The sequence below is a fragment of the Ambystoma mexicanum genome, chromosome 3p (assembly GCF_040938575.1).
Source record: "Ambystoma mexicanum isolate Mex_15411 chromosome 3p, UKY_AmexF1_1, whole genome shotgun sequence".
Classification (NCBI taxonomy): Eukaryota; Metazoa; Chordata; class Amphibia; order Caudata; family Ambystomatidae; genus Ambystoma; species Ambystoma mexicanum.
Window position 1 is genome coordinate 1,168,576,108 of NC_090925.1, and position 25,476 is coordinate 1,168,601,583.

Sequence of the window (25,476 nt, forward strand, 5' to 3'; positions counted from 1 at the left end):
TCAATTAGGACAAAAGGTCAATTGTAAAAGGTCAATGTGGGTAATACCGATCTAAACACACCTAAATTTGAGTCTCGTAGATAGTGGGGAAAGCGGCCTATGTTTCACAAATGGCTGATCTGAAGACACCACCACATTTGCGGATTCCGGCTTGGCTTCCCAGGTAAAGGGTTGTCTGTCTTTCTGTCCACCCACCCCACTCCATATGACATCCATGCCAGAGGGGCAGACGTGGGGTTTGAGTCGATTTTATTTTTATTATTATTATCCAAGATTGGACTGCCATTACCTATTTGAATTTTAATTGTGTGGGTCCTTGCCATTGGTGGATTGGGGCAGACCTCAGCCTGTATTTGGGATAAGAGGAGCCCTGCACCAGTTTCTCAGTGGAACCAAAACCCCAAGAAGAAGAGGAGGAGCTTGAGCTGAAGACCCGGAAGACTGCTGCGACGGGCGACAAGCATTGCCAAAGTGAAAGCTGCCAAGCTACCCTTGCTGTGATCTCTGAAGACGCATGCCAGTTTTATGACCCTGGGACTGGTGGAACCTACCTGCATGAGGATCGTGCCATGGGAAGTGTTGCACATCCATCCTGTGGGCTATCCAGCCTCTGCAAAGGCCTCCGTGCTGCACTGGATTGCTGTCCTGAGCTGGAGGATAGGACTCTGCAGGTCATGGACCTGTGGCCTTCGATCATCTCCTTCTGTTGCTGCTCTCTTGCACGAACGGGGGACTTCTTGGAGCTGGTTCTTTTGCCCTGCCACAAATATTGCCTGCCACCCCTGACCAGGAGTTATTTTGCTGTTCATTTGCTCTGCTGGGTCTTGTAGGTCTCTTGTTGTGGGACTCGCTGTGGTTGCTGTCCTGGCGTCTCTGGCTTGTCCAGATGCGTGTCTGTTGGTGCCATTGGAGAACTGGAGCTCAGAACCACCATGTAGCTGCACCCAATAATGTCACAATCTTCAGCCAGTGCTTCTGCAAACCTTGGCCCTCCATCAATGGGACCAATGGCAGAAGTAGTGTCCCCAGCGACTGAGCACCCTGGGGGTTGGCTACTCAGAAAATTAGAGTAAGGGATGTTGGCGTACCAGTTTCCATGCTTTTTCTTTCTGAAAGGTGAGCCATCTGTTGTTGGGTGATCAGCTCCATCAGAACCAACTTTACTAAAGGGAGTGCAGGGGCAGAATTCCATTTTACGGGGGGGGCTCTGCAGTTGTATTTTTTTTTTTAAACTTTTCTTTACGGCATGGTGAGAGAACAATCAACACACTGTACAGCATAGCAAAAGTGACAGGTATATACATAGTAGTGCAATACATGGGAATGTTGGGTAGATATCGGTGGGGCCATTGCCCAGCTCCAAGCGGCACAGCAGTGGATTAGATTACATCACCAGGAGGAGGGGAGGACAATAGTTCTATCTGCAGTTGTATTTTATGGAACCCCGTTCCCTTTTTGTGTTCATTTGCTGTTTTCCAATTTATTTTTGTAGTCGTAGGGGCCTCTGCTGAAGTTCCACTGCTAGTACTCCCCTTATTTTGGCGTATGGTCATCCAAATGGCTCTTAGGAGAAGTGTCCTTTCGAAGTCCCCCATTTTGTACCTAGGGTGATGGTGGTCCTGCATTGGTTGTAGGGAGTAGGCTGGTGGTAGCCCAATTTCATTTTGGGTTCAACGGATGTGAAAGCATATTGACTGCATTAATATTCCAATGTACCTTTTTAGAAGCCATTGGGGGTACTCATGTGTTTTTCTTAGCCCTGCTTTCAAGCATTTTGTTTTAGGGCCGTTACTATGTCTAGGGAAACCTCAGGGCAGGCAAACAATGGCTGTTGTACACATCTGGCCTCACTTTGAGCCCAGTCATGCATACTCCATAGTGGTTTGAGCTTGTCTAGACCAGTTCTATGAACGGCCATTACACATCCTGTGGGAGGTAACCTGCATGTGTGGTGATTTCTGGGGGCCAACCTGATTGGTTGGCCGCTAGATCCATTAACTATCCCTAGTGTGCGAGTAAGCAGATGGCTTAAGCTAAGCCCCTGAGTGCATGAGTTTATCAAAGGAAACCCTGACTCAATTCTGCTAGTTTTCTGTAGGGATTCAGCATGCTTACTGATCTGCGCTCCACAATCAAGTACTACACAAGTACTGTCAGCTGTCCGGCTGGAGTTTCTGCCCGTGCCCTAGCGTCCCCGGCTCGCCCTTGCTTGCTACATCTGCACTGAGTCCCCCCCCCCCCCCCCCACCGCCCACCTTCAGTCCTCCTCCCTACCCCGTGATTGGTCAGTTCTCTGGTCATAAGTGACCCTTCCAGGGCAACCCTCTGCCCAGCAGCCCCTGCAGCTAAGGGGCCCAAGGACAAGGGCGGCTCCAAGAAGTGTCAGCAGGTGTCCGCAGGGGAAGCCAGTAGCCAGCAGTCAACCATCAACTACAAGGACCAGTAAGGTAGGAGTGTCCCTGGCCTAGTAGTAGAGCAACCACTCTACACTAGAACCCTAGCCACTGAGCAAATCCATATTAAGCAAGGAGACTACTCCGCACTGCACCTCTCACCCTCCTCCCCAAATTAGTCAAAATTCAACCATTGTTTAATATCGGACTAATTCGGCCTACTCGTACCTCCAATTGCACTGTGTGATATTAGACTGCAACAACAGGCCTCCAAACTGCATTGTATATCTATATTGCATTTGATAGGCCTCTCTCCCACTATACAGTTCTCTTAAATCTAGCTGAGGTTCTGTCTCCAATTGTCTCCTCATCGTGTCAAGAACCGACTATGCAAACAGCCGCTTCCTTGGAATACCAGAATACCTCCTGAAGAAACTACAACGTATCTAAAATGCAGCAGCCAGACTTCTCCTCAAACTATCCAGAAGAGACCACATCACTCCTGCCGTAAAAGCACTACACTGGCTCCCAGTAAAACATTGCATCACATTCAAAACCATGTGCATAACGCACAGGGAAATCAGAGGACAAGGAGCAGAATTCCTTCAAAAGAAAATAACAGTCTACAAACCAAAGAGGCCCCTCCGATCCAGCAACGAAATCCGCCTGGAACTAAAACAATACCTTGGTAGAAAGAGGTGCCTCCAAGTTTCTTTTACTTAGCTGCAAAAACCTGGAACAACATCCCAAAAGAGATAAGAAACATGGAAGATCACCACAAATTCAACAAACCTGGCTCTTCAAGACCACAGACTCGAACTGAAAACCGAAACCGAGTAAAAGGATGACGGAACTGGAAAGGACACTGACAGCCCCAGAACCGACCGGGAAGCTCCCGCAGTACCGGGACGGATGACACCAGATAGACTGAAACACAGGTGACACCCATGGAGATGGAGTCAACTACCCTAGACAATCTCACCAACAACCTCCCCTCACCACCCCCCTTAGTTGCCACCAGGTACCAAGTGTCAATTGAATTGTCGAGATACTGACAATCACCACACTAGCTGAGTGGTGGACATTGGCAGGTGCTCTGGCCACATGATTAGGAAGGGAGGACAGGTGAGGTTGTGAGGGAGGCTGGTTAAGGTGGGGGACAGATGTGAAAGGGACAGTGACTGCAAGATGAGCCCAGATCTGGGCCCAGCGCCTCAATTCAGGATAGAGATGTCAACTAACCAACTCCACTAACCATTTCCCCCCTCTGCACACACCTCTCAAACTCCAAACCAAACACAACCACAAACCTATAGCACAACAAACCGCACAAACGTCACTACATTGCAACAGCACAACAAAAACACACATAGCCTACCACAACAGTACACAACGACTACCGGCCGCAAACATCCCAGGCCCAGCCACCTGACCCACCGGGCTGAGGCCGCCAGCAGCACATCACTGCTCTCTTGCACTTTTCCTCCCACTAACTCACCCTCCCTCCCTTTTTCAGAGCCGCCAGGGGACCACTCCGGTGGTGATAGTGCGCAGTACAAATGTCCTTTAACATTAACATCAACAAATTGCCTGGCCACGCCCCCCTGCAGTGTTGGCTACATATTTGAATCTCGTGTGCACCACAAGCAAGTACTACACAAGTACTGTCAGCTGTCCGGCTGGAGTTTCTGCCCGTGCGCTGCTTGACACCATTTTACCTTCAACATCAACAAATTGCCTGGGTATTGGAGAACATTGCCCTAAAGTACTTATGTACTGAATGAACATTTATTGGACCTTATTTTTAGCATGTAATGCTAAATTCTGCCTTTTCTTTTGTCTATTTTCTTATAGCTACGCCCCCCTGCACCATTTGGCTACATATTTGAATCTCGCACGCACCACAAGCAAGTATTTCACAAGAGCTGTCCGCTGTCCCCCGACCGCTGGGCTGCACTGAACGCTTTTTCAAATGCCTACTAAAACCATTCGGTAACCTTGTATAAAAGCGCTGAAAACTAATAGGCAAATCTTGCGCCGGGCTAGCCTGGCTCCATCTTTCTCTGTTTTCTGCAGGCTGACATTCTCACATCTAAACTCTGATTCGCAGCAAACTATCATTAGTTTATACTCCCTCTACGAACGAGTTTAGCTCCGGTTCGGTTGCTCGCGCCTGCTGAGGTTTAAACCTGCAGTCTGAGGGCTTTACTGCCACTGTTTACGCTTGTGAGCTTAATCTATAACTAATGAAGTGGCCAGTGTTTGTCGCTGCCTGTAAGAACATGATACGGCTAACCTCTGGCATGCCTTTTCCTCCGCCCTGTTATGCCCAATGTTTCCCTATACACATTCACCCAGGATTTCAGCTGTATCCCCTACCGGATTGACCTCCCACTTCAACGTTCTCAAATTACCAACACAACAAGGGACTGAACAAAGGCCCCTCCAATTTCCTAAACTCACGTACAATAACTAATTTTAAACTGACCCACATCTCACTTGACACAACGCATTGCCTGTCCGACAAAACAATGCAAGACTGTGTCAGGGCCCCCGGGTGACGGGAGCTTCTACACGCCAAGTTTAGTTTTCAACTGGCTCCTTCCAACAAGCCCCACTTTGTTGCAGGCTTGCCGCCCCCGAATTTTCTTTACTCCCATGTCCTAAACAGACCACGTAACGCGGCTTAAGCCAACACCAATGTCGCTAATTTTATAGCTCGGGAGAAAATAAGGGCGCCAAAATTGCCGTCTCCTGGGGCTCATTCTACCCAAGCCTTGACAACTTCGATCGAGCCATCTTCCTCTAAATCTGACAAAAATGCCACTGTTATTGACCACAGGGAATCGAGACTGTCTTAATTCCCCTGATCTCTTTCCTACAGACTGCCCCAATGACATCATTTCTTCTCCTGAGTCTGGGGTCTCTGCAGCACTTTCTTTGGCAAACCTATTCCACGTCCTTCCTTTGGCTTCCCTTCGATAACTAACCCAGCCCTAGAAACTGATCTCACTGCTATTAACACAACTATCTTTACCCTAACCAAATTATTTGAGCTTCTAGACTTGAGAGCATCAACCCAAGACTCTCACTAAAAAAGTAGACTGGCTTGCCTTGAACTTTTGTCTATATTAAAAACAGGTCTAGAGCCCTCTAATTGTTTTGTACCCCCAATGATTGTAATGCCTACCTCTAATGACATCTCACCAGGTGGGACGGAAACCCTACCTGAGGACTCGGACTCTAATACAAAGGCTGCTGGATCACCTTTAACTCCTATTGAGACAAATATTTTACCCATAACAGTTGACTCTAATGGCCTGGAGCAACCTAAGGCAGATGTCCCTCTATATGATCTATTCTACCGTCCATCGCAGAACAAGAGAAGGAAAAGTAAGAGGAATAGAAAGGGAACATCTGAATTTGATGAAGACCAAAAAATCTAAAAATCAAGCTATAACAAAAAAGAACAAAAAATGTAAATCTAAAACCAAAAAATTTGTAGTCAATATTTCAATTGCTGAACCTCAATCTGCGCCTAGTCTTTTGGATGACAAACCAGCGAGTCCTGAAGTCCTCAGTATTGGTTCCTGCCCTCTCACTTTAGATGTGGAGTCATTCAAAGGTAAGACATCTAACGTTACTGTACCTTGTGTAAATGGAAATGGGAAGTTAAGACTCTGAAATAATGAATAACCCTATTACCACAGAAGAGCTTATGAATCTGAGTCTATTCAAATAATAATATATCGATATTAGAAACTATCCATCATAGTCTTCACCAAGATCGGGCAAATCCCCCCCATACGAAGCCCAACCTTCTGTGTCAATTTAGATCATGATACCAAGTCATTTATGACTTGAGAAAAATCGGAAAAAACTTGTTAGAAGAGCTCCATTTCCCAAAGGCACCCCTTCTAAATACGAATCACCTGTGTTAAGAAACGGGGCTAACTGGGAATTCCTGATAAAGTAATTTTTACAAAGGAACCTGCGGTAGCATTGGCTAATGCAGCAGAAGGGGTACTAAGCCCACAGGAAAAATGATGAAAGATCCGTTATTGGAGAACCTAAAAGATGAAACTCTAAGATTTACAATGATTGATAGTTTACTCAGATCCCTTCTCAAACAGGGAAACGCTGCTGACAATATTTCATGCCATTCCACAATTAAAACACATTAACTCGTCGGATATTAATGGGGTATCTTTTCCAATTCCAGCTCATCAAGATATTGTTGAAGATATCCTCTCTAATAATTAAAAATTATGTTTGGCAACAAAGACATTTGCTTCTAGAAAAGGGTCTCTTCATTGAAGCCATCCCTCTGAAAGCTCTGATACAAGAGCCTCATCAGCTGAATCATTCTCTAAAACAAGCTAATTAGAATGTAGGAAGTCTCACCTGTTGTAATTGTAATACAGCCCCTCTAAATATGCCCCAGGCTTAAAAATCCAAATGGACTTGGGTAGCACATGCCAGAGATGATGAATAAAAAAAGTATTAGCCACACACTCTGGATCAGCACGAGTGCTCCATGATCTCATCGAACACTCAGTGTTTCACATTTACCTACATCTAGACCTACATTGCTTAATAAATACAATCTAGTTGTACTCCAGGAAACATGGATGGTGACTCCTCCCATCTGGCCTGATCACCAAGTGGTGACAATATCTGCTTCTAAAGCCGCTAAAGGCAGACCGGTGGCTGGTCTTTTAATAGCCACAAGATATGATTCACAATTGATCATTGAGCCATGGACGAGTCTTGATTCCAGGATTCTACCTGCTATCATACAAACTTCTAATAGCAGTCATCCCTTCTTTCCAAAGACGATGGTAATAAACATCTATTGGACCCGGCCTCACCGACAGCTCAATTCATGGATAAAATCGAACAACTCTTGGACCAAACCTTACTGGATCCTAATATTGTTAACACAATAATTTTGGGCGATTTTAACATGAATTTATGCCAGTTATCCAATGCTGCTAGCAATTCTAGAGCAGCCAAGTGGCTAACTTTGATGAAAATAAGGCAATTTTCAATGTTAAATGGCACCTTGGCTAATGACGTGCCTCCACGGTTGACTTGGTTTAGAGGCAACTCTTATTCAATATTAGTGTTTTTATTTCTAATAGAACAAATAAGTTCATAGCGGCGTTCCAAATCATTGCTACTATGGCAAGTGATCATCACCTAGTCTAAGTTCGATGGTTACTTCACCTGCTAGAAAACACATTGTACCATAAAGGTATTTTATATTGATTTTATTCAAATGATAATACAAACTAACATTCACCACACTAAACCAATTTTTGTCCATAAACATTTTTGGAATCTAGAAGTATACAATATGAAAAGAGAATTGTGCCGAACAATACGATTATTGCCTCCAGGAACAAATGAGCAACAAATTAAAAACCAAATATAGAAATAGAATCAAACAGGTATTTGCTGCTCATAAACAAAATGATGCTGAATTAATGATCAAAGCTCTATTAACTAAAACGACAGGGTAAATATGGAAGGTAATAAATAAAACCCCGGCAAATGCCCACGGATCTACATAACTAAATAGTGTAGATGAACTCACATGGACAAATCATTATCAGAAACTACTTACGAAGTCTTCTGAAGTACAAACTAATCCAAGCAGTGAACCTCCTTCATATCTATCTGGCTTTAAATTTGACATCTTGGATATTATAATAATAATAATCAAGAAACTGAGAACTTCAAGAGCACCTGGCCTGGATATGCTAACTAATGCCATTCTTAAAGCTAATCCTGAGGCATGGCTGAACTCCTTAACTCTATTTTCCAAAAGTCATCAAATTAAAGAAAATGCCACCATCTTGCCAGGAAGCGATCATAATTCCAGTTTTTAAAATGGGTGACCGAATAAATCCAGCTAATTATCGCCCCATTGCACTTTAGACGCTCCTGGCAAGATTTTAGCTAGATTATTAATACAGGATTTTACTAAATGGCTTAAGGAAGAAGAGCTAACAGACATTCATCAATCCGGGTTTGGCACCGCAGTAAATCTTATAATTTCTGCCATCAAATATCAAGCAATACAAAATAACAGCCAGTTTATCTAGCTTTAATTGATTTTAAACAAGCTTTTGATTCTATCTCGGTCTATTTTATGGTAGAAATTATTAAATGTCAACTGCCCTTATTATATATACTATCTAATATTTCAGTTTTATCCTAATACATGTATTAAAATTAAACTTTCCTCGGATGGTCTCTTCTCTAATTCAATCGGAACTAATTCAGGTTTGAAACAGGGCTGTCCGTTTGCGTCAATACTTTTTAATTTTTATTTTAGTGATTTTTTTAAGGTTTTAAAAGATGCTCACTCCTTCTCGCCTTGGCATGCACCACATACCGTATTTATTGTATGCAGACGATCTAGTCCTTTTTGATAGAGCTCCTATTGGCCTACAGAGAAAGCCCACTGCGCTATCGAGCTTTGCTGAGGTCAATAATCTAGAAATTAACACTAAGAAATCTAACATGCTAATATTCCATCATTCGGTCAAGAATGCTGTGTCCAAATTTAACTGGGTTTTATATAAAAACCCACTTGCTAAAATAACTCATTACAAATACCTAAGAGTGAACATTAAGTCAGATTCTTCTAATAAGCCATATAAAGAAGAGCTCACTGTAAGAATGAGGGTATTGGCAACACAGGCAAATGCCTTACAAAGAAAATATGGCACCTTTTCCCTGTTACCAGCAAATGTTTTACTTACAGAAGGTCATTCCTATAATTACTTACGGTAGCCAGCCCAAAATGATATCTAAACCTGTTAAATGGGACCAGTTTGAAGGTATTTACTGGAAAACCATCTTACCAGTCCCAACAAGTTTCCCGATAGCTCTAATTTGCTATGAACTTGGTTTGATTTCTTTGAATATAGTAGCTTCTGGGCCATGATATCACTATACAGAAAAATACTATTGTCTTCAGATGCTTCAGGAAATGTATTTCCAGCTGTCAAAAACTTGATAGAAAGTGTAACATTATCTGTACTCTCCAAATGGAAGAAAGCTTGTGAAGACATACTTCGAGCAGCGGATATCTCACTTGATGAACTTTTGGCGTTCCCCCATAAGGCGAAACTCAAGCTACATAGATATGACTGGATTCTTACAAGGGAAAAATGCCTATTATATTCAGCCCATAAATGTGGAGCTTTTTAATCAAAGCACTGAATGATATACCAAATAATATCCAAATATTCCCTGACAGATCATATGCTGACACATTTCTGCGCTTTAGATTGAACCTACTATCAACTAAAATCAAAATTGCATAGTATTCTAAATACAAAGCATTCAGCACTATATGTAGATTTTGTAACATTGTTGATAAACATGAATCTACTTAACCATCTAATCACTGAATGCGTGAAATTGGTTGAATTAAGAGAAATGTGTTTTTTTAAGCATTTTAAGTAGAGACCTTTTTAACTAGAGATCAAATTTGGAATGAAGTTTTTAATGCATCTAAAAGTTCACTGATCATTGACAGTGAATTTTTTCAACATTTGAACTTGGAACTCAAACTGTGTGTCTAGTGCTGACTTTCATCTTAGGTTGACTTATGGTTCTATCTATGCCGATGGCCACATTTTATGTATACTCATTGTTTTAACTGACGATTTTAAGAAATGTGTTTAATCACATTGTTCTGGAAACACTACAAGAGATATATTTAACGTAATGAGTTGCCTTGTGTTGCCATTATATAATTTGAATCATTTCTTTTATTAATGTAACTATGTAATTATTGATTTTGAGATCTTATGTGTTACGAATAATTGAAAAAGTTGATTGTATCAACTAAATCAATTTATAAATAATACATTTTAAAAAAAGATTCTGAGGATGCTGCACACGCTTCCTGGACTCTTGTAGTCTTCCCCCTGATCCAACACCTCGGATGGGCTGGGATCGTTGTGCTGGGACCGTCTCGGGCCGTTTTGCCACCTTAGTTATGCGCCTTTGGGTTGGAAGCTACTGTCGTCCAGAAGGGTTGTGGGACACCACTTCCCAGTATATTTTCAGGAACCGTGAGTGTATACTTCTGGGCCCTAGGTTGGTGGGTTATTCAAGATAGCTCTAGGAGAGCCCCGGGGTTTGTGGTCTTTTGATTCGGCAAACCTCCTTCAACTCCATTTTGCCATTTGTTTACATTGCCCTAAATACTGCTGTGATTTCTTTCTTCCTGGAACTTGAACCCGCTGCTGTAACTCTTCTACTATTAGGATCTCCTCTCACATCTCCTACTGTAAGTGGCTTCCTTATCTGCACCTGTGGGGTACAACTGGGACTTGCGTCCCTTTTCACCACGCAAGTCTTTATCCTGTTTCTTATGCAGCATTTTTACCACCTCTGAACTCCTTCAAAGTGACATTTTAAGGTATTTATTTGAACAGTGCCATTTTGCCCCTGGCTTCTCCTAGGGCATCTGGAGTTTTCCACCAAGACTTGGATTTTTAGCAACTCCCCTGATTTAGTATGCATTTTTGAATCTGTGTATTACACTTTGAATGCATCATTCCTTCTATATATGTTTCCATCCTTGGAATATAATGTGCGCTTACTGGCCAGAGTAGTGTGAGCCTAAAGTGTATCCTGAACTTTGATAGCTCTCCTGGTTTTATTGGACACAATGTGCCTCCACTTCCTCTCTAGGGACAATATAGCTGTGTATTGTGCACATGTATTGGCTATATTACTTGTGTGCTAGTGTGTAGGAGGAAACATGTTACAAATTGCCACGTCGGAAGGTCCTTAATGTGAGGAAGGTGCGTGGTTTTATTTTCTGGGGTTTCCTTCTCTACCATCTCTCTATGTATAGGTTCTCCTACCTAGTAATGGGCTTTCATTTTAGGTTTAAAAGTGGGTTAGGTCTTTATTGAACATTGTTTTTTTAACTACACTACCCTCTTTGTGTTCTGTTGAACATTACTACTTATTGTAATCGCGTAGATATTGTGTGTGACCTTGTAATAAGTGTATATTTTGCTATAAACCAGTGTGGTGGTCTTTAAGAGTCTGGTCGTTTCTATTGTGTAAAATGCTCTTCTGCCTCGCCAGAGGATATGCAAAAATCTTCAGAACAATTTGTTTTTAAACTGCTCTATCCAGTTCTTCAGGTGAAAGGCGAAAGTAATGTGTTTGACAAATTATTCGTTTCAGTTGTTTCATTGGCTATTGACAAAGGGCCCCTCGGTGGGCAGGCCCATTAATGGTGCTTTTATGATGTGTTCTGACCACAATTGTATCGGGAAAAGTGGGGTGGGTGTAAATGTAAGAACAAATGTTCACTCGCTCCATCCCCTTTTGACAGTATGTCCTTCTAGTTCTTTGAACCACCCATTTGCCCTGTAAAAATTGAGGTACGGATTGTGTGCATGCTTTTCCATTGTCTTCTGAGACTTAAAGTAGATTGCTGTTGGAGACACTCTGCTAGTTTCATGTACATCCATCAAAACTCCAATATATAGAGTTGGATTATTATCCATGTTTTACCTGCACAGTTTTTTTATTTTTTAATTAGTGGCTTTATTGCAACATTCTGAACAACCAAGTCAAACTCTTGTACCATTTTTTGTTTCCTTTACAAATGTTTTAAGATTCTTTAAATAGATAATTATTCAGTTTAATAAGGTGATTTTTTTTTTGCATGGTATCATGATCTAGAAAATGTTATTTTCGAAAATGTACAATCATTTGTAATGTCCTTTGGTGATTTAATAGTTGAAGGATTGTAACTAATTTATATTTACACTGGTGCATGATGATTTGTCCAACAGGTCATGCGAATTGTTGACAACATAAGACCAGACCGCCAGACAGTCATGTTTTCTGCAACCTTCCCCAGAGCAATGGAGGCTTTAGCACGGCGGATATTAAATAAACCTATTGAAGTACTTGTTGGAGGAAGAAGTGTAGTTTGCTCTGATGTCGTGCAGGAAGTGGTATGTTTTTTCAATTTTTTTTTTCAAATTGTATTTATGGGTTTTATTACGCACGTCCACAATTAATACCATTAATCACAGAAATGAAAACCCTTATTCCATTCAGATTTACAAAGATGGGAAGTACATTGATAGAAACGGAGCAACTCCATGATTACAGCAGAAAAAAGGGTGGGAACTGATGGGAGGGAAGGTTAAGGGATGGATAATCTTATCATGAAGTTACCAAAATCTATACAGAAATAGCACTCCTGACTGTCAGAAAATACTGAGGTCTATTTTATATTTATTACCAGCAGACCAAATTGTTTCATACACTTCAAACTAATTCTTCCATTGTTTGGGCACTTTATCCCTAGCCGACACCATGATAACATTTTCATATTTATGATTAATATTTCTGAATTGTCAACCCTGAACATTTTGTTTGCACTTGGTAATTATTTTACCTTGTCTTTAGGTGCGTGGGAAACTTTTTCCCCTCTCACCTAGGCTGTTACTCTTTTTATGGGTGACATTTTTGTCTCTCCATAGTTTGTGTTTGGATGTATAGTTCCCTATAACTTGTGGGCTTAGGCTGGGTTGCCCCTGTGGGCTCCCCATGTTAATTTCTCTTATCTCTTGGGTGAACTACTGTTCAGAAGAAGTGAAGTGGGATTCCCATCCCCTTTACATTTATTTTAGTGAGCTAGCACACCCAACCTTATGTGTAGTGCTGAGGGACGGGGGTGGGGAGGTACAATGTATCTCCTTTCTTATTTTCCTAGTAACATTTGTGTTACAGTTGCAAGTTTACTTGAATGGCCTGTGGCAGTGAAACTACTTTTATGACGTTTAGTCCTTATTACTCACAGGCTGTCAAAATCAGCCTTTGTAATGCACAGGAGTGTCACTATTCTGCGAGATTGATGGGCTCCTTTGTTTTTCACCATTTCTCGTTTGCTTGTATCCTAGTTCGTCTTCTGCCATTCTAGGTGGAAAAGCTCTTGGTTGAGGTTTTGTCTTCAGCAGGAATCCTTTGTATTCCTCGCCGAGGCTCCAGAGTGTCTGAGAAGGCAGGAACCGAGGGAGGAGTCCAAAACTCTGCAGCCCTTTGTCTTTCACATTGCCTCAAAGGAACCAGTTCCTACTGGGGGGGGCTGGCTGCCCTGATTGGACAGCCAAACCTCCCTTTTCTGTAAACTGCAGGGAGAGTTTGCAGAAATTGTGCTGTAGTTCCTGATAAATACTCTGATCCTTGAAGCTGCTGACAAATCGACCGTTGGAAGCAAATCCAAAGAGGAAGATGAAGAAACAACGGCTGTAACCATTTCCAGCGACTGGAGAGCCTGCTGTGTAACCGGAGCCTGAAGTGTAACCCTTCCTTCGAAGCAACCTGGAGGTCCTGAATGCAACAACCCCTACACAGAGGCAGGTGAGATCCACTAGTCTTGAAAATACATGTAAAACAAACCACCCCTCAACATGCTGTGACGTTGCTGGGCTGCAAAATGCCAATACCAGGGCACCCCGAGCCTGAGCGCAGTGCATGGTCTTCTGTTAGGAACATTTTCAGGTGCTGTGCTTATTCCCTTTTAACGAGAGACCCCCAGCACTTTTGCTGGACTCTGGACTTTTTTTTTATTTTAATCTCCTGAATGAGTGGAACATTTTACCACTCACCCTTTCTATTTCTCTGACTGGGATTTTTATGTATACTGTTGTATGGAGTGTGGTAAACTCCATATACTTAATACAGGCATCTGCTTTTTGCTTTGTGACACCCAGCAGCCTAGGTGCAGTGTCACTGAAAAAAGTCCCTTGGACTTCTCTTTATGTTTAAATACATTTTCTTTTGAGAACTAAAGTTTCCAAGAATAGTAAGATGACGTTTATCTTAACTTTTCTTTTGTGGGTCCCGCACACACCACCTTATGTGAGGTGTGGGGAGGGTTACATACTAACTCCTTATTGCATTCCTCATGTAACTTTTTGTTACACTGACTAACTTAAATGTCTGGTGGCATTGGTTACCTTTTACTGCCTTTTTTGCAGGGTACTAGCAGGCTGATTTCTCAGCTGCAGTACAGCACCCATGGGTGACCATTTTTTCAAAATGAACCCAATCTTCTTTTTTAGCCATTTTTCATTTGTCAGTTCCTCCTGGACCTTTGCTCTATCCTTTAGAATAGATTTATGTCCTTTGTGAGTGTTGCCTTTGGCGCAGGGTTCAGTCCTGAAGCACGCCAAGGCTCCAGTATGTCTGGGAAGGCAGGAAGTGAGGCAGCAGCTTGAAACTTCACTGTCCTTTTTTCTGTAGGTATGCCTGGCAGAAACCAGTTCTAACTGGATGGCTGGCTGTTCTGGAGGACAGCCAACCCTCTTCCCCCTCCCCCCCAGGCTCCATGACTGTGAATGAACGGGATCCCATATAAAAGGCAAGGATTTTTGGACTGCGTTCAGTCAGCCACTGGAACAAGAAATTCGAAGTAGAATACTAACGGGGATGCCAGCAGCAACGCCCAGTACCGCGAAAGCATCAGTGAAGACTTGCAGTTGTGCTGACTCTGTTTTCACATCGACAGGGTAGATCCGCCAAGGACGACTTCCTCCCTTAGGATGGTGGGACATATTCGCCTCAAAACCACCTTCCTTTTGGGCCGTCCCCCAACTTGTTGTGACCTTCCTGGGCTGCAGAATCCCAATACCCGGGGTACCTGGATCATCATCATTGAGTGCATTGTCTTCCGAAGATCGAATCCGGCTGAAACCTTGCAGGCATCCGTGTGGACCTCCAGAGGCAGGAACTATTCACCAAACGAGTTCCGGACCTAGTAATCGAGCAGAATCCGACCAGCGATATTTGTTTCTTCTTGGCGCTAGGAAAAAGGCGCCAAAACCACAAATAACTGCTGGAGTGAGCTGAATGTATTGCTGCTGGCCCCTTCTCCCGAGTGCTGCCTCTGAAGCCTGCCAGAGGTCCCCCCCTTTCGTCACCACGACCAAGGAGCAGGAATCCGGGCCTGCAACGCAGTACCTAGAAGGAAGCCAACTACACTTTCAAGGTACTGTGGGGCTTGGGTTGTAATTACCTTGTGCCATTTTCGGTGCTTCCTGGCTTGGGAAGTGCTATTTCCTTCAACTGAGGGTTGAACTCAACTCCTTGTGCAGGCCTTACTGCTTGTGCACTATCAGGTAGGCTCCCCTTGAGCGCCTGGGTTTCTTCAAGAACCACTGACTGGTTAATTAACTTTTCCTCTGAAGATCTTCATCAGAACTGGAACTGTCCATTTGACTTTGGCTCTACTGGTTTCGAAAAAAGTCCATCTTTTTGATCCTACTGGCTTTGGCAGTGCTGGTTCCTCCATAGGTTTTAATTGTGAACTATGTTATTGTTAGGAAACAGACTGCCTATATCCCTTTAGGAGAGTATACTTGTTAACAGTTGCTAAAGTGTGTTCTACCTAACTCTGTAACGTTCCCCTCCCATCTCAATTTTGTGAATGTGAGATGGGCTTAAGCCCAGGGACTGCATCGCTCCTGCCCTAAAAAGCATCCACTTGCTCCCGGTTGCTGCACAGATCAAATTAAAATTCGTCTGCATCATCCAAAAGGCTGTCTGGTGCCAGGGGGGGGCCACACTATCTGCAACTCTTACCAAATACTCTCCTTCCAGACCATTACGCTCCTCTGGCACCAACTCTGTGTAAAGAATTTTACTAAACAGAGCAGGAGGCCGCTTGCTTTCCTCAGCTGGATCCCTCCTCTGGAATAGCCCCCCACTCCCTCTGCGTCTTGAACAAGACCGTCTGAATTTCCGAAAGTACATCAAGACTCCTTTCTCTCTTCCTTCCTTCCTTCCTTCCTCTGCTCATACACCAGTTGCTGTGATTGGTGTCCTGGACCCTTATGCATCCTCTGGGCCTCTGACCATTCATCCTCAATCTCCCCAGCATCTGTCTTCCTCGGCACTTGCCTCGGCACACCCTCTACACTGGCGATTCACACTTTCCACCCATCGCCGGTCCTGGCCGCTTAGCACTTACCATACCTTGCACTTCATCTTTGGCTCACCCTCGAACGGACACCACAGCACCTACCCCACTGCCCTCTTCCTTCTTGTACTTGCACGTTCTGAATACTCACAAAGCATAGTAGATTCAGCCTTCCCTTCCCCCTCTGTTTTTTTTTTAATTGTACTGCTATCCCCTCTTCCCTCCCTGCTGCTTGTGGGTGCTTTGAAACCAAATGTTTTTCCTGTATAAGCACTAACAAGCAAACAATAAATACATACATAAGTGCTGATGCTGACCTTAATTGGTGTCACTCTGTGTGCTGGATATGTAAAGCATAGAAAAAGTGACACCTGCATTGTTTCTTATATAACTTGATTCCATTTCACAATTAATGTTGTTAGTTGCATCATTTTAGACTTGCTTGTGTGCCTTTTGTGTATATATAAATGTTTCAATATACCTTTAAGTGAGTGTTTACTTGCATCTCTGTGTTTACTGATTTCCGTGTACTGCTCTACAGCTCACATTACCCCTCCCAAGATGAGCCTGACTGCTCAGCCACTCTACTGACTTGTGTAGTAAAGGCCAATATTAAGAGTTTGATCCCTATTACCAAGAGATACGTCTTATGAAGTCCCACACCAGTTGGACTTTAGAAAAACACACACTACACCTCCTGAAGCCCGATTTCGACCAAAACTTTGGTGGACTCCTGCTGGACCTCCAGAGACATGATTCGAATCCCAGAAGTCCCCTCACCCGAGTGCAGGACCGAGTGAGTGAAGAGAATATGACCAGCGATATTAATTTGTCATCCGGTATCTTTAAAAGGGCGCCAAATCCAGAGCTGCAAGAAGCTGCAAAGAATCCTTTGTTGGAAGCCTCCCCCCAATCATGACTTCCACCAGTTTTCCTTCACAGTCTATTTCTTCAGTCCCCAGACCAAGAACCCAAGGACCGGTTCCTGTACTTCTGTATCCTGAAGGCATCCACACTGAAGCTCTTCTTTTCTGCTGAGTTACTGTGTTGGCTTGGGTAATACCTTAAGTCTTGTGTGAATCATGTGAGGCTGAGTGGGTGATTCGTGTGGATGGGAGTTTCCCCATACCATTCCCCCAGGCTTAAGGCTGGAACGCATCTGGTGAGTCTTCTGCGGAAGCCGGCCTCTGAAGAAGGCTGTTAAAAAAGGCTCCCGTTTGACGCTGTTCGCTGCAGCGACAAGCGGTCACCTCCGCTGACAGGGTAAGCCCCATCACCACCTCTCCTGCTACGTTCCCTACACCTACAGTCTGCTGTAATTACCCCACGGCCACAAACCCCCACTCCCCACTCCCTATTCCTAGAACACTTCCAACCTGAGGTGACCTAATACACTACGACAATCCATCTTTAGGCACCAATCGCTTGACACTGTCATATTTGCTTATAACACGAAAATACATTCGCTGCTGCTTCTAGTGCCAAGGCAACTAAGATGTCGCTCACTCAATAGCCATGCCTCGGAGTTGAAATACCTTGTCACTACTGCCCATTGTGGCAGCCTTTTCATCTTGCTGGATTGATCTATTCATGATTCTTATTGGTATATGTTGTATTCAAGATTCTTATTGGTAACTTACGCTGAGCAACCTTACCTGCTTATATATGTCTTTTCTAGTGAATCAGTGCCGGATCATTGATCCTGCCTACTGTATACCTCTGCATCTAGCACAATGCATTGAAATGCTGAACTAGCTTGTCTCATCTTGTCCACTGCACCTAAGTTGAACTAGCCTATTGCATTTGTGTTTAACCTGCCCATTGCACCTTAGTCGAACTAGCCTACTGCATTGTGTTTAACCTGCCCACTGCACCTAAGTTGAACTAGCCTATTGCATTTGTGTTTAACCTGCCCATTGCACCTTAGTCGAACTAGCCTACTGCATTGTGTTTAACCTGCCCACTGCACCTCAGCTGAACTAGCCTATTGCATCTGTGTTTAACTTGCCCATTGCACCTAAGTTGAACTTGCCTACTGCATCTGTGCTGAACATGACCACGTCTTTTTAAGCTGAATCAGCCTACTACACTATCGCCAAATTGCCCTAGTGCCTAAATCCCATACTAGCACTCCTGGCCCACCGGCACCCTACCCATAAACTCATCACTGGAACGCCCTCGCCCACATGACCGCCGTTCGTAGAGCAACCCTAACTATGGCAACCATCCTCCCTCTTGTGAGTACAATCGCCCCCTCCTACTTCCTCCCTACATCCACCACCCCGGCAGCAAACACCCCAGCTATACATAGTCAACAGACTGTATCAACCACAACATGGACTCCTAGCCAAACCCTTCTCCTAGTCCCACTGAATGGATTTGCCTTACCGCCCACACCATGGATTCCATTTCCAGTAAAAATTAGAAACCTGAGACTATGCTCACTGATCCTCCACCGTAGGACACCGCCTAGGAGAGACCTACTCCTAGCCCCGCCACCAAAACGTATACCTGACAGCGTAATTCCTTGCTCAGCACCTGAAATTGCTAGTCTAACATGAACGCCAAAGCACCTGAAATCCCTATCCATGACAAAACCTCTAAAGCACCCAATTCTCCTAGCACGCCACCACCATCCTCCCAGCCGCAGGTAAACCATCTCTCATGCCCAACTATCAGAAGTGCACTCATCAACGCTCGCTCTCTAGTCGCTCATGCCCTAGACATTGCAGACCTCATCTCCAACAATGACCTGCACTTCCTGGCCATTACTGAGACCTGGCTGCACTATCCCTAGCCATTCCAGATGGCTTCTCAATAATAAGGAAAGACAGAGAAACTGGCAAAGGTGGGTGGAGTAGCAATCATTGCTAAAACGACCTTAGGCCTTAGAGCCACCTCATCTGCTAGTCTCTCCTCAACGGATCTATTAACAGTCAAGATCCCCCTCTCACCCTCTCAAACGATCCTTATGCATCTCATCTATCCGCCTCCATGTCACATTTCATCCTTCAAGGAAGACATCACTGACCTGTTGACCAATAACACCAAACTCGGATCACAAAATATGGACCCCATAGGAACCATCTTTATTCACATGTTACACAGCACCCTCCGTGCAGTGACACGGGTGTCGTAGCGACCCCCAAACATAGACTCCATACCCTGGGACTGACTACTGTCTCCCAGGGCATGTAAAGTCCCAATTGACTTTACTAGTTAATTTTTATGAACTAAACCAGTATAACCCATTTTACTATGGAGGTACTGGAAAGGGTTAATAGTTTTTTCCCCCATGTTCATTTTCGAGAGGGTACCGTACAGTTCCTCTCTAGTTTCTGGCTGGTGGCAGTGGTTACTACCGTAAATATTAGACTGCGAATATTTCCATATGGGATTTTACCATTGTTCGAGGCTACCACATTTTCTGACCGCCTCTAACATACCGCCGGTTTATTTTTATATTAACTTTACTACGGTAGGTTTTATTTGCCAGAACTTTGATATAAATTCTTTCTCGTGTCTTTCTCTAAACTCCTAACCCAGGTCGGGGATCCTTTGTTCGTCCTTTTGGCGGGCTTCTGCCAAGAAGCCCTCCTTTCAGCGCCACTGAATCTGGAGTGGGTCCATTGTGTGGGAGGGGGAGGAGGACCCCTGGATAGGGTTGCCTCAGCAACCCATGTCACACTCTATCCTGAAAGGCTGGAGGGTCTCCCGCCAAGGATGACCTTGCCACTGTGAGTGACAGCTAGGCTGTATGAATGGGGCTCTTTTTGCATAAAAGCAGGGTCCTGAGGACTGGAAGAGCAAGACGTCACCACTGGAAATAAAAAGCCGAAGAGGAGGGAAGCCAAAGATATCTGCAACAACTGAACCACCGGTGAATCCCTCCTGCAGCGTCTCACCACTTCTCTCCACACGACGAGAGAAGATCTTCATCTGCAAGAGCCTTCTTCCCTTGAGCTGTAGGGCCAACCAGTTTGCCAATCGCCTTCCTGGACCTGCATTGGTCGAATCGCCAGTACCCTGTACTCAGAGGCCGGATAGCCAGGCACCCACCTCCTGGACTGCGATTTAAAGGAGCGTACCCTTTATTCGTCGGGCAGCACCGCGGCTGGTTTCATCCCTGGGTAGTGCAGTAACTCGAACCTTCCTCCACGACCAGAGCCTCTCTTCCTCTGCTGGATCCCCCAAACTGCAGGAACTACAAGAACTTTGATATAAAGTATCAAAGTGGCTACTGCCACCGCAGGAGCCACTTTTTCATTTTAAAGGTACATTGTTCCGCCAGGCCGCCCTTTCTTCGCGGTAGAACTAAAGGTGTTTTAAATCCTTTACCTACCTGTTGGGTTGGCCGCCCCCTCTCAACATTTTCTTTCACCTTCTACATCCACCTTTTCAAAATCGTTAACCAAAGACTTGACTGCAGCTACAAGAACATTTTGTTCCTGTGCCCTTGCCCTGTACCACTGACTCTGGCACAGGCCTTTTGACTCTGGCTACATTTGTTAGAACTTTCTTCTTTAGATTGCTTCTCAACTAGAACTGTGTTGGTGCACCTGCTTCTTACAACCCCCCTTTTCTTCCCCTTTCTAAACCTTGTAAAGTGCAATTTTGCTCAGTTTTCATTTAAGTATTTTCTGTACTGATGCACTGTCTTGATTAAACTGGTTCACAAACTTATGGGAAGTGTTGCTAGGGTGTGTAAGAAGATATTTCTGTATAACTTGTGCTTTCCCTCCCTTGTGAGAAATTGCTAGAGTATCCCTTGTGTGTGGTTTTCACTGTGCCGGTTTGCTCAGTTTTCACTCTGGTTCACTTGGTCTACAATTTAACTAGGGAGTGTGTAGATTTTTCCTTGACTTATTTTAACTTGCTTGATGACTGATAAATGTGTTTTACTAGAAGTGTATAAAATATGTATCTACTTTTTTAATACAAAGCTTTGGTCAGTGCTTCCTTGTGCCATAGTACTGTAGGCCTATTGTGTAAACACTGAATACTGCTCATCTCCCTCTTGAGATAAGTCTAACTGCTCAGCCACAGCTACCAACTAAATCTTTTTGGTACAGACTGATACCAAAGGGGATTATTTATTGCTCTCACCTGAAGTCCTAATCTTCTGTAGTGCTCCCCAAGGGAACTGCACAGGATTCTGCCTAACACTGGTGTACAGTGGTGAGGATAAAAGTATTGGATTTACATTTTAGAGTTCTGCTAGTACCTTGGTTCAAATAACGACAAGGCTAACTATCACAAAAAGTTTATTTTAAAACAAAGTCAAAAATATGGAAAGTTACAGCCAGGAGACCCACCTTACTAATACTGCTGATTATTTAAGGGATCTGTGTAGACCGGTCTTCCTGTCAAAGGCAAGAAATTAGAAATGATTGATAGACTGTTAGAGGAAAAAAGTCTGGATAGTGGTGCTGTAGTGCCCACTACCCCAGCAAATGTAGCAACCTTTGAGGAGAATAATGTTGAAGATGTTCCCTCTGGCCCTCTCCCTGATCAAAGTCCTCAACCTATGGCTACTGGACCTTTACCAGGTCCCACATTAAGTCCTGAATTTATCTCACTAGAAAAAATGTGACTTGAACTAGAATTCCAAGGAATTGGTGCCCAAACTGAACAGAGACATCAAGAACTAAGGCTCAAAGAAATGGAGCTCAATCACGAGCTTGAGATGAAGAAATTGTCTGTGGAAAATGCTTCTCTCCCCAAATCATCTAGATCTAACAGTCCAAAAATACCCCGGCTGCCTAATGAGATTGTGGGTATGTATGAACCTAAGTTGGATGTATTAGATTGGCTAGCTATGTTTGAATACAATCATGGGCTCCAGGATATCACAGGCAATCAGTTGATCCCCTGGTTATTCTCTAGGCTCCCCCTGTTGCATCTGATGTGGTAATGGAGTTGGGGGAGGTGGATAGGATGGATTATTAATGTGTGAAGCTAGCTTTGATAGCTAGATTTGGGAAGACTCCTTCCCAGTACCTTAAGAGGTTTAGGACCCTCAAAAAGCATGATAGTACCCCTTGGGCTACTTGGGTGAATGAGTGTTTGAAGAACTTAGAGGAATGGATTAAGGGTTATAAAGTTAACACTTATGAAGGAATGATAAATCTTGTAATGATGGAGTCGATCTATGATGCCTGCTCTCCTGAGCTCAGACAGCACTTGGCTGATTCAAAAGAACTAGATTCTAAGAAACTAGCTAAGGCTGCTGACCTGTGGGTTGCCAACAGGGCTACTCACAAGGATTCAGGGGTATCCCAGAAAAAGGATGAGGGAAAGCAGCCTAAGAAAGACAACAAAGGGAATTCAAATAATTCTACTTCCAAAGAGGGACCCAAACCAAATTCTATGGGTAAGCCACAAGGGAAACCTAATCAGGCTAGTGCACCTTCTGGTCCCAGACCCGAAGGAGGTCAGAACAAGCCACCATTCGTAAAGACATTTGGAAAATGTTATGTTTGTGGCTCTACTGATCATGTGAAAGGGGATCCCAGATGTTAGGGTGAACCTTCAGGGGTCCACACGGTCTCCTTTTTTAATTTTTTTTTTAATGATTTTATTCAACCAAACAAAAATACAAACCAAACACGCAGTGTATATATCAACAGTTCAATCGTTCATTGCTTAATTTCGGTCATTGCTCCCCCATCCCACCCCCCTTTATGAGACTATTTATTCCACACACTGTATCTGCCGCACGTGGTGGGGTCTCACTTTCCGTGGATTCTGTCATGTCTTGTATTGTTCCAAACAATTCCACTATTAATGATTTCCATGCCATCAGGGTTCCCGCCTGCTCCTCTCCCCCTACATTGCTTGCCTCTTGCTATACCATGGTTTCTGCCTCCGCCCATTTCTGCAACTCTTTCCACCACACCTCCACCCGTGGCCTGTGACATGTCTTCCATCCCATGGCAATCCTTCTTTTTGCGAGCACATATGCTAGATCTTTCAATTTACCAACATGCTTATGTTTCTGTGATCTGGGGAGCCCCCCCCACCCCCGCAGCAAGCGGATCGTGACCCCCTTTTCTGCTAGTTTCTGTGCCACTTCACCCCAGAAACGCTCAATTACTGGGCATGACCAAAACATGTGTACCATGCCAGCCTTTTCTTCGTCACATTTGGGACATGCTCGTCGTCCAGCATTTTCAAACCTGGATATCCTCTGAGGTGTCATATATGCCCTGTGCGTAATATACACTTGTATCTGTTTTAGCCTTGCATTCCTTGACAACTTGTGGTACTCCAGGGCACGTTCCCACATCCCATCCTCTATCGGGGCTCCTACTTCCGCTTTCCAATCCAGTCTCAATTGTGTTAAATCCTTCCCGACCTTAGATATCACCATCTCCTACAGTCTAGAGATCTCATGCCCCCCCTCCGATAGATCATATATTGCATCTATGATAGCATCTGGTTCTTCTTCCAATACTGTTTCGGGCCATGTTTTCCTTATTCTCTGCACCATTCTGTGATATGTGATATACTGGCCCATGTGTAACCCCGTTTCCTCCCCCAGCACTTCAAAATCTGTAATAGTCCCCTCTCACCAGATATCTCCTAACGTTACCAGCCCAACGAATTCGCAGTGGTTCCTTATTATCATACTCAGCTGCTTATCTCCCCCTGCCAGTGCAACTAGTGGTATCTGCGGGGAGCATGGGAATGGGTTTTCCGTCATCCGGCATGCCCGGCGCCACATCTTCCACCCAAGCATCATCCTAGGACGCTCTCTCATTTCTGTCTTGGGCAGCCAGATCATCTCTCTTAAATAAAATGGGGCGCAATCATGTCCAAACAACCTGGATTCGGGGGTCGCTTCATCTGAGAGCCATTTGGCAATATTTTGCAGCTGGCTCGCTAGATAATAAACCTCATAATTAGGCAGTTTTATCCCCCCTTTTTCATAAAAGTTCTGCAGCTTCCATAGCGCCACTCTATTCCGGGTACCATGCCACAGGAAATCCCTACACATGCTGTTCAGTTTAGCAAAAAACTTCTTGGGTATCATGTATGGAATATTCCCAAAATAATGCAGGAGCCTAGGTAGGACCACCATCTTCAGCATTGCACCTCGTCCCATCATTGCTAGGGGCAACTTCACCCAGAATTTCATACACTTCTCGATTTTCACAATAGCTACCTCTGTATTGTGCCCATGGTCCTCTTCAACCGTATGGTACACGTCTATCCCAAGGTACCGGAAAGTACTAACCGCCCATGGTATTTGTAACACCGGTAACCGTCTCACAGGGGTTCCCTTAAAACTGCGAACGGGAAAATATTAGATTTTTGAGGATTCACCGCTATCCCAGACAGCCCCGCTCATCTCTCCATCACCTCCAGGATGTACTGGAGATTTTCCTCCGGGTGCCTCAAGTACAGCAACAAATCATCCGCATATAAGGAGATCAAGTGTCGTTCCCCCCCCTCCCACCTCGATACCTATAGTATCGTATTGTTGTCTAAGGTATATTGCCAGGGGCTCCAGGGCTAGTATATAAAGCATTGGGGACCATGGGCACCCCTGTCTGGTGTCTCTGAGTTGCCATCTCTCGGATATCACTGATCCTGTTCGAACTCTAGCCAGCGGTTCACTATATAGCATCTTCGCCCACCTTATGTATCCAGGCCCCATTCCGTACCCCGGCAGGGCCGCCCGGAGCCACGGCCACTTGACCGAATCGAAAGCCTTTACCGCTTCCAAGGACACAATCGCCATTTTGTCCTCCTTCTTACATCCACATTCAACAACCCGTTGGAGTCGTCTATGATTGAGTTATATTTCTATTCGGGACATAGCCCGTCTGGTCGGGGTGTATAAGTTTGCCAATAACTCTTCGCAGTCTGTTTGCCAAGACAGCCGTCAATATCTTGCTGTCTTGGTTCAACATCGACAAAGGTCTGTAAGAGCCACAGCTATGCCCCGGCTTGTTGGGTTTGGGAAGCGGTATTATGATCGCTTCTCTAAGTGACTCCGGCAACCGTCCCACCTCGATCGCTTCATTTAACATTTCTAACATTGGGGGGAGCACTTCCTCCCTATATACTTTATAAAATTCACTTGGGAACCCG

General features: G+C 44.2%; 1 protein-coding gene across 3 annotated transcripts in view; it reads left to right on the forward strand.

The window, feature by feature from the left end:
- Positions 1-25,476, forward strand: part of DDX46 (DEAD-box helicase 46) — a 1,330,317-nt gene that overhangs the window by 806,531 nt on the left and 498,310 nt on the right. For all 3 annotated transcript variants that reach the window (XM_069652574.1, XM_069652572.1, XM_069652573.1), the window contains exon 14: positions 12,239-12,403. In XM_069652574.1, coding sequence (XP_069508675.1) covers positions 12,239-12,403 — 165 coding nt within the window. The remainder of the gene's footprint in view (positions 1-12,238; positions 12,404-25,476) is intronic.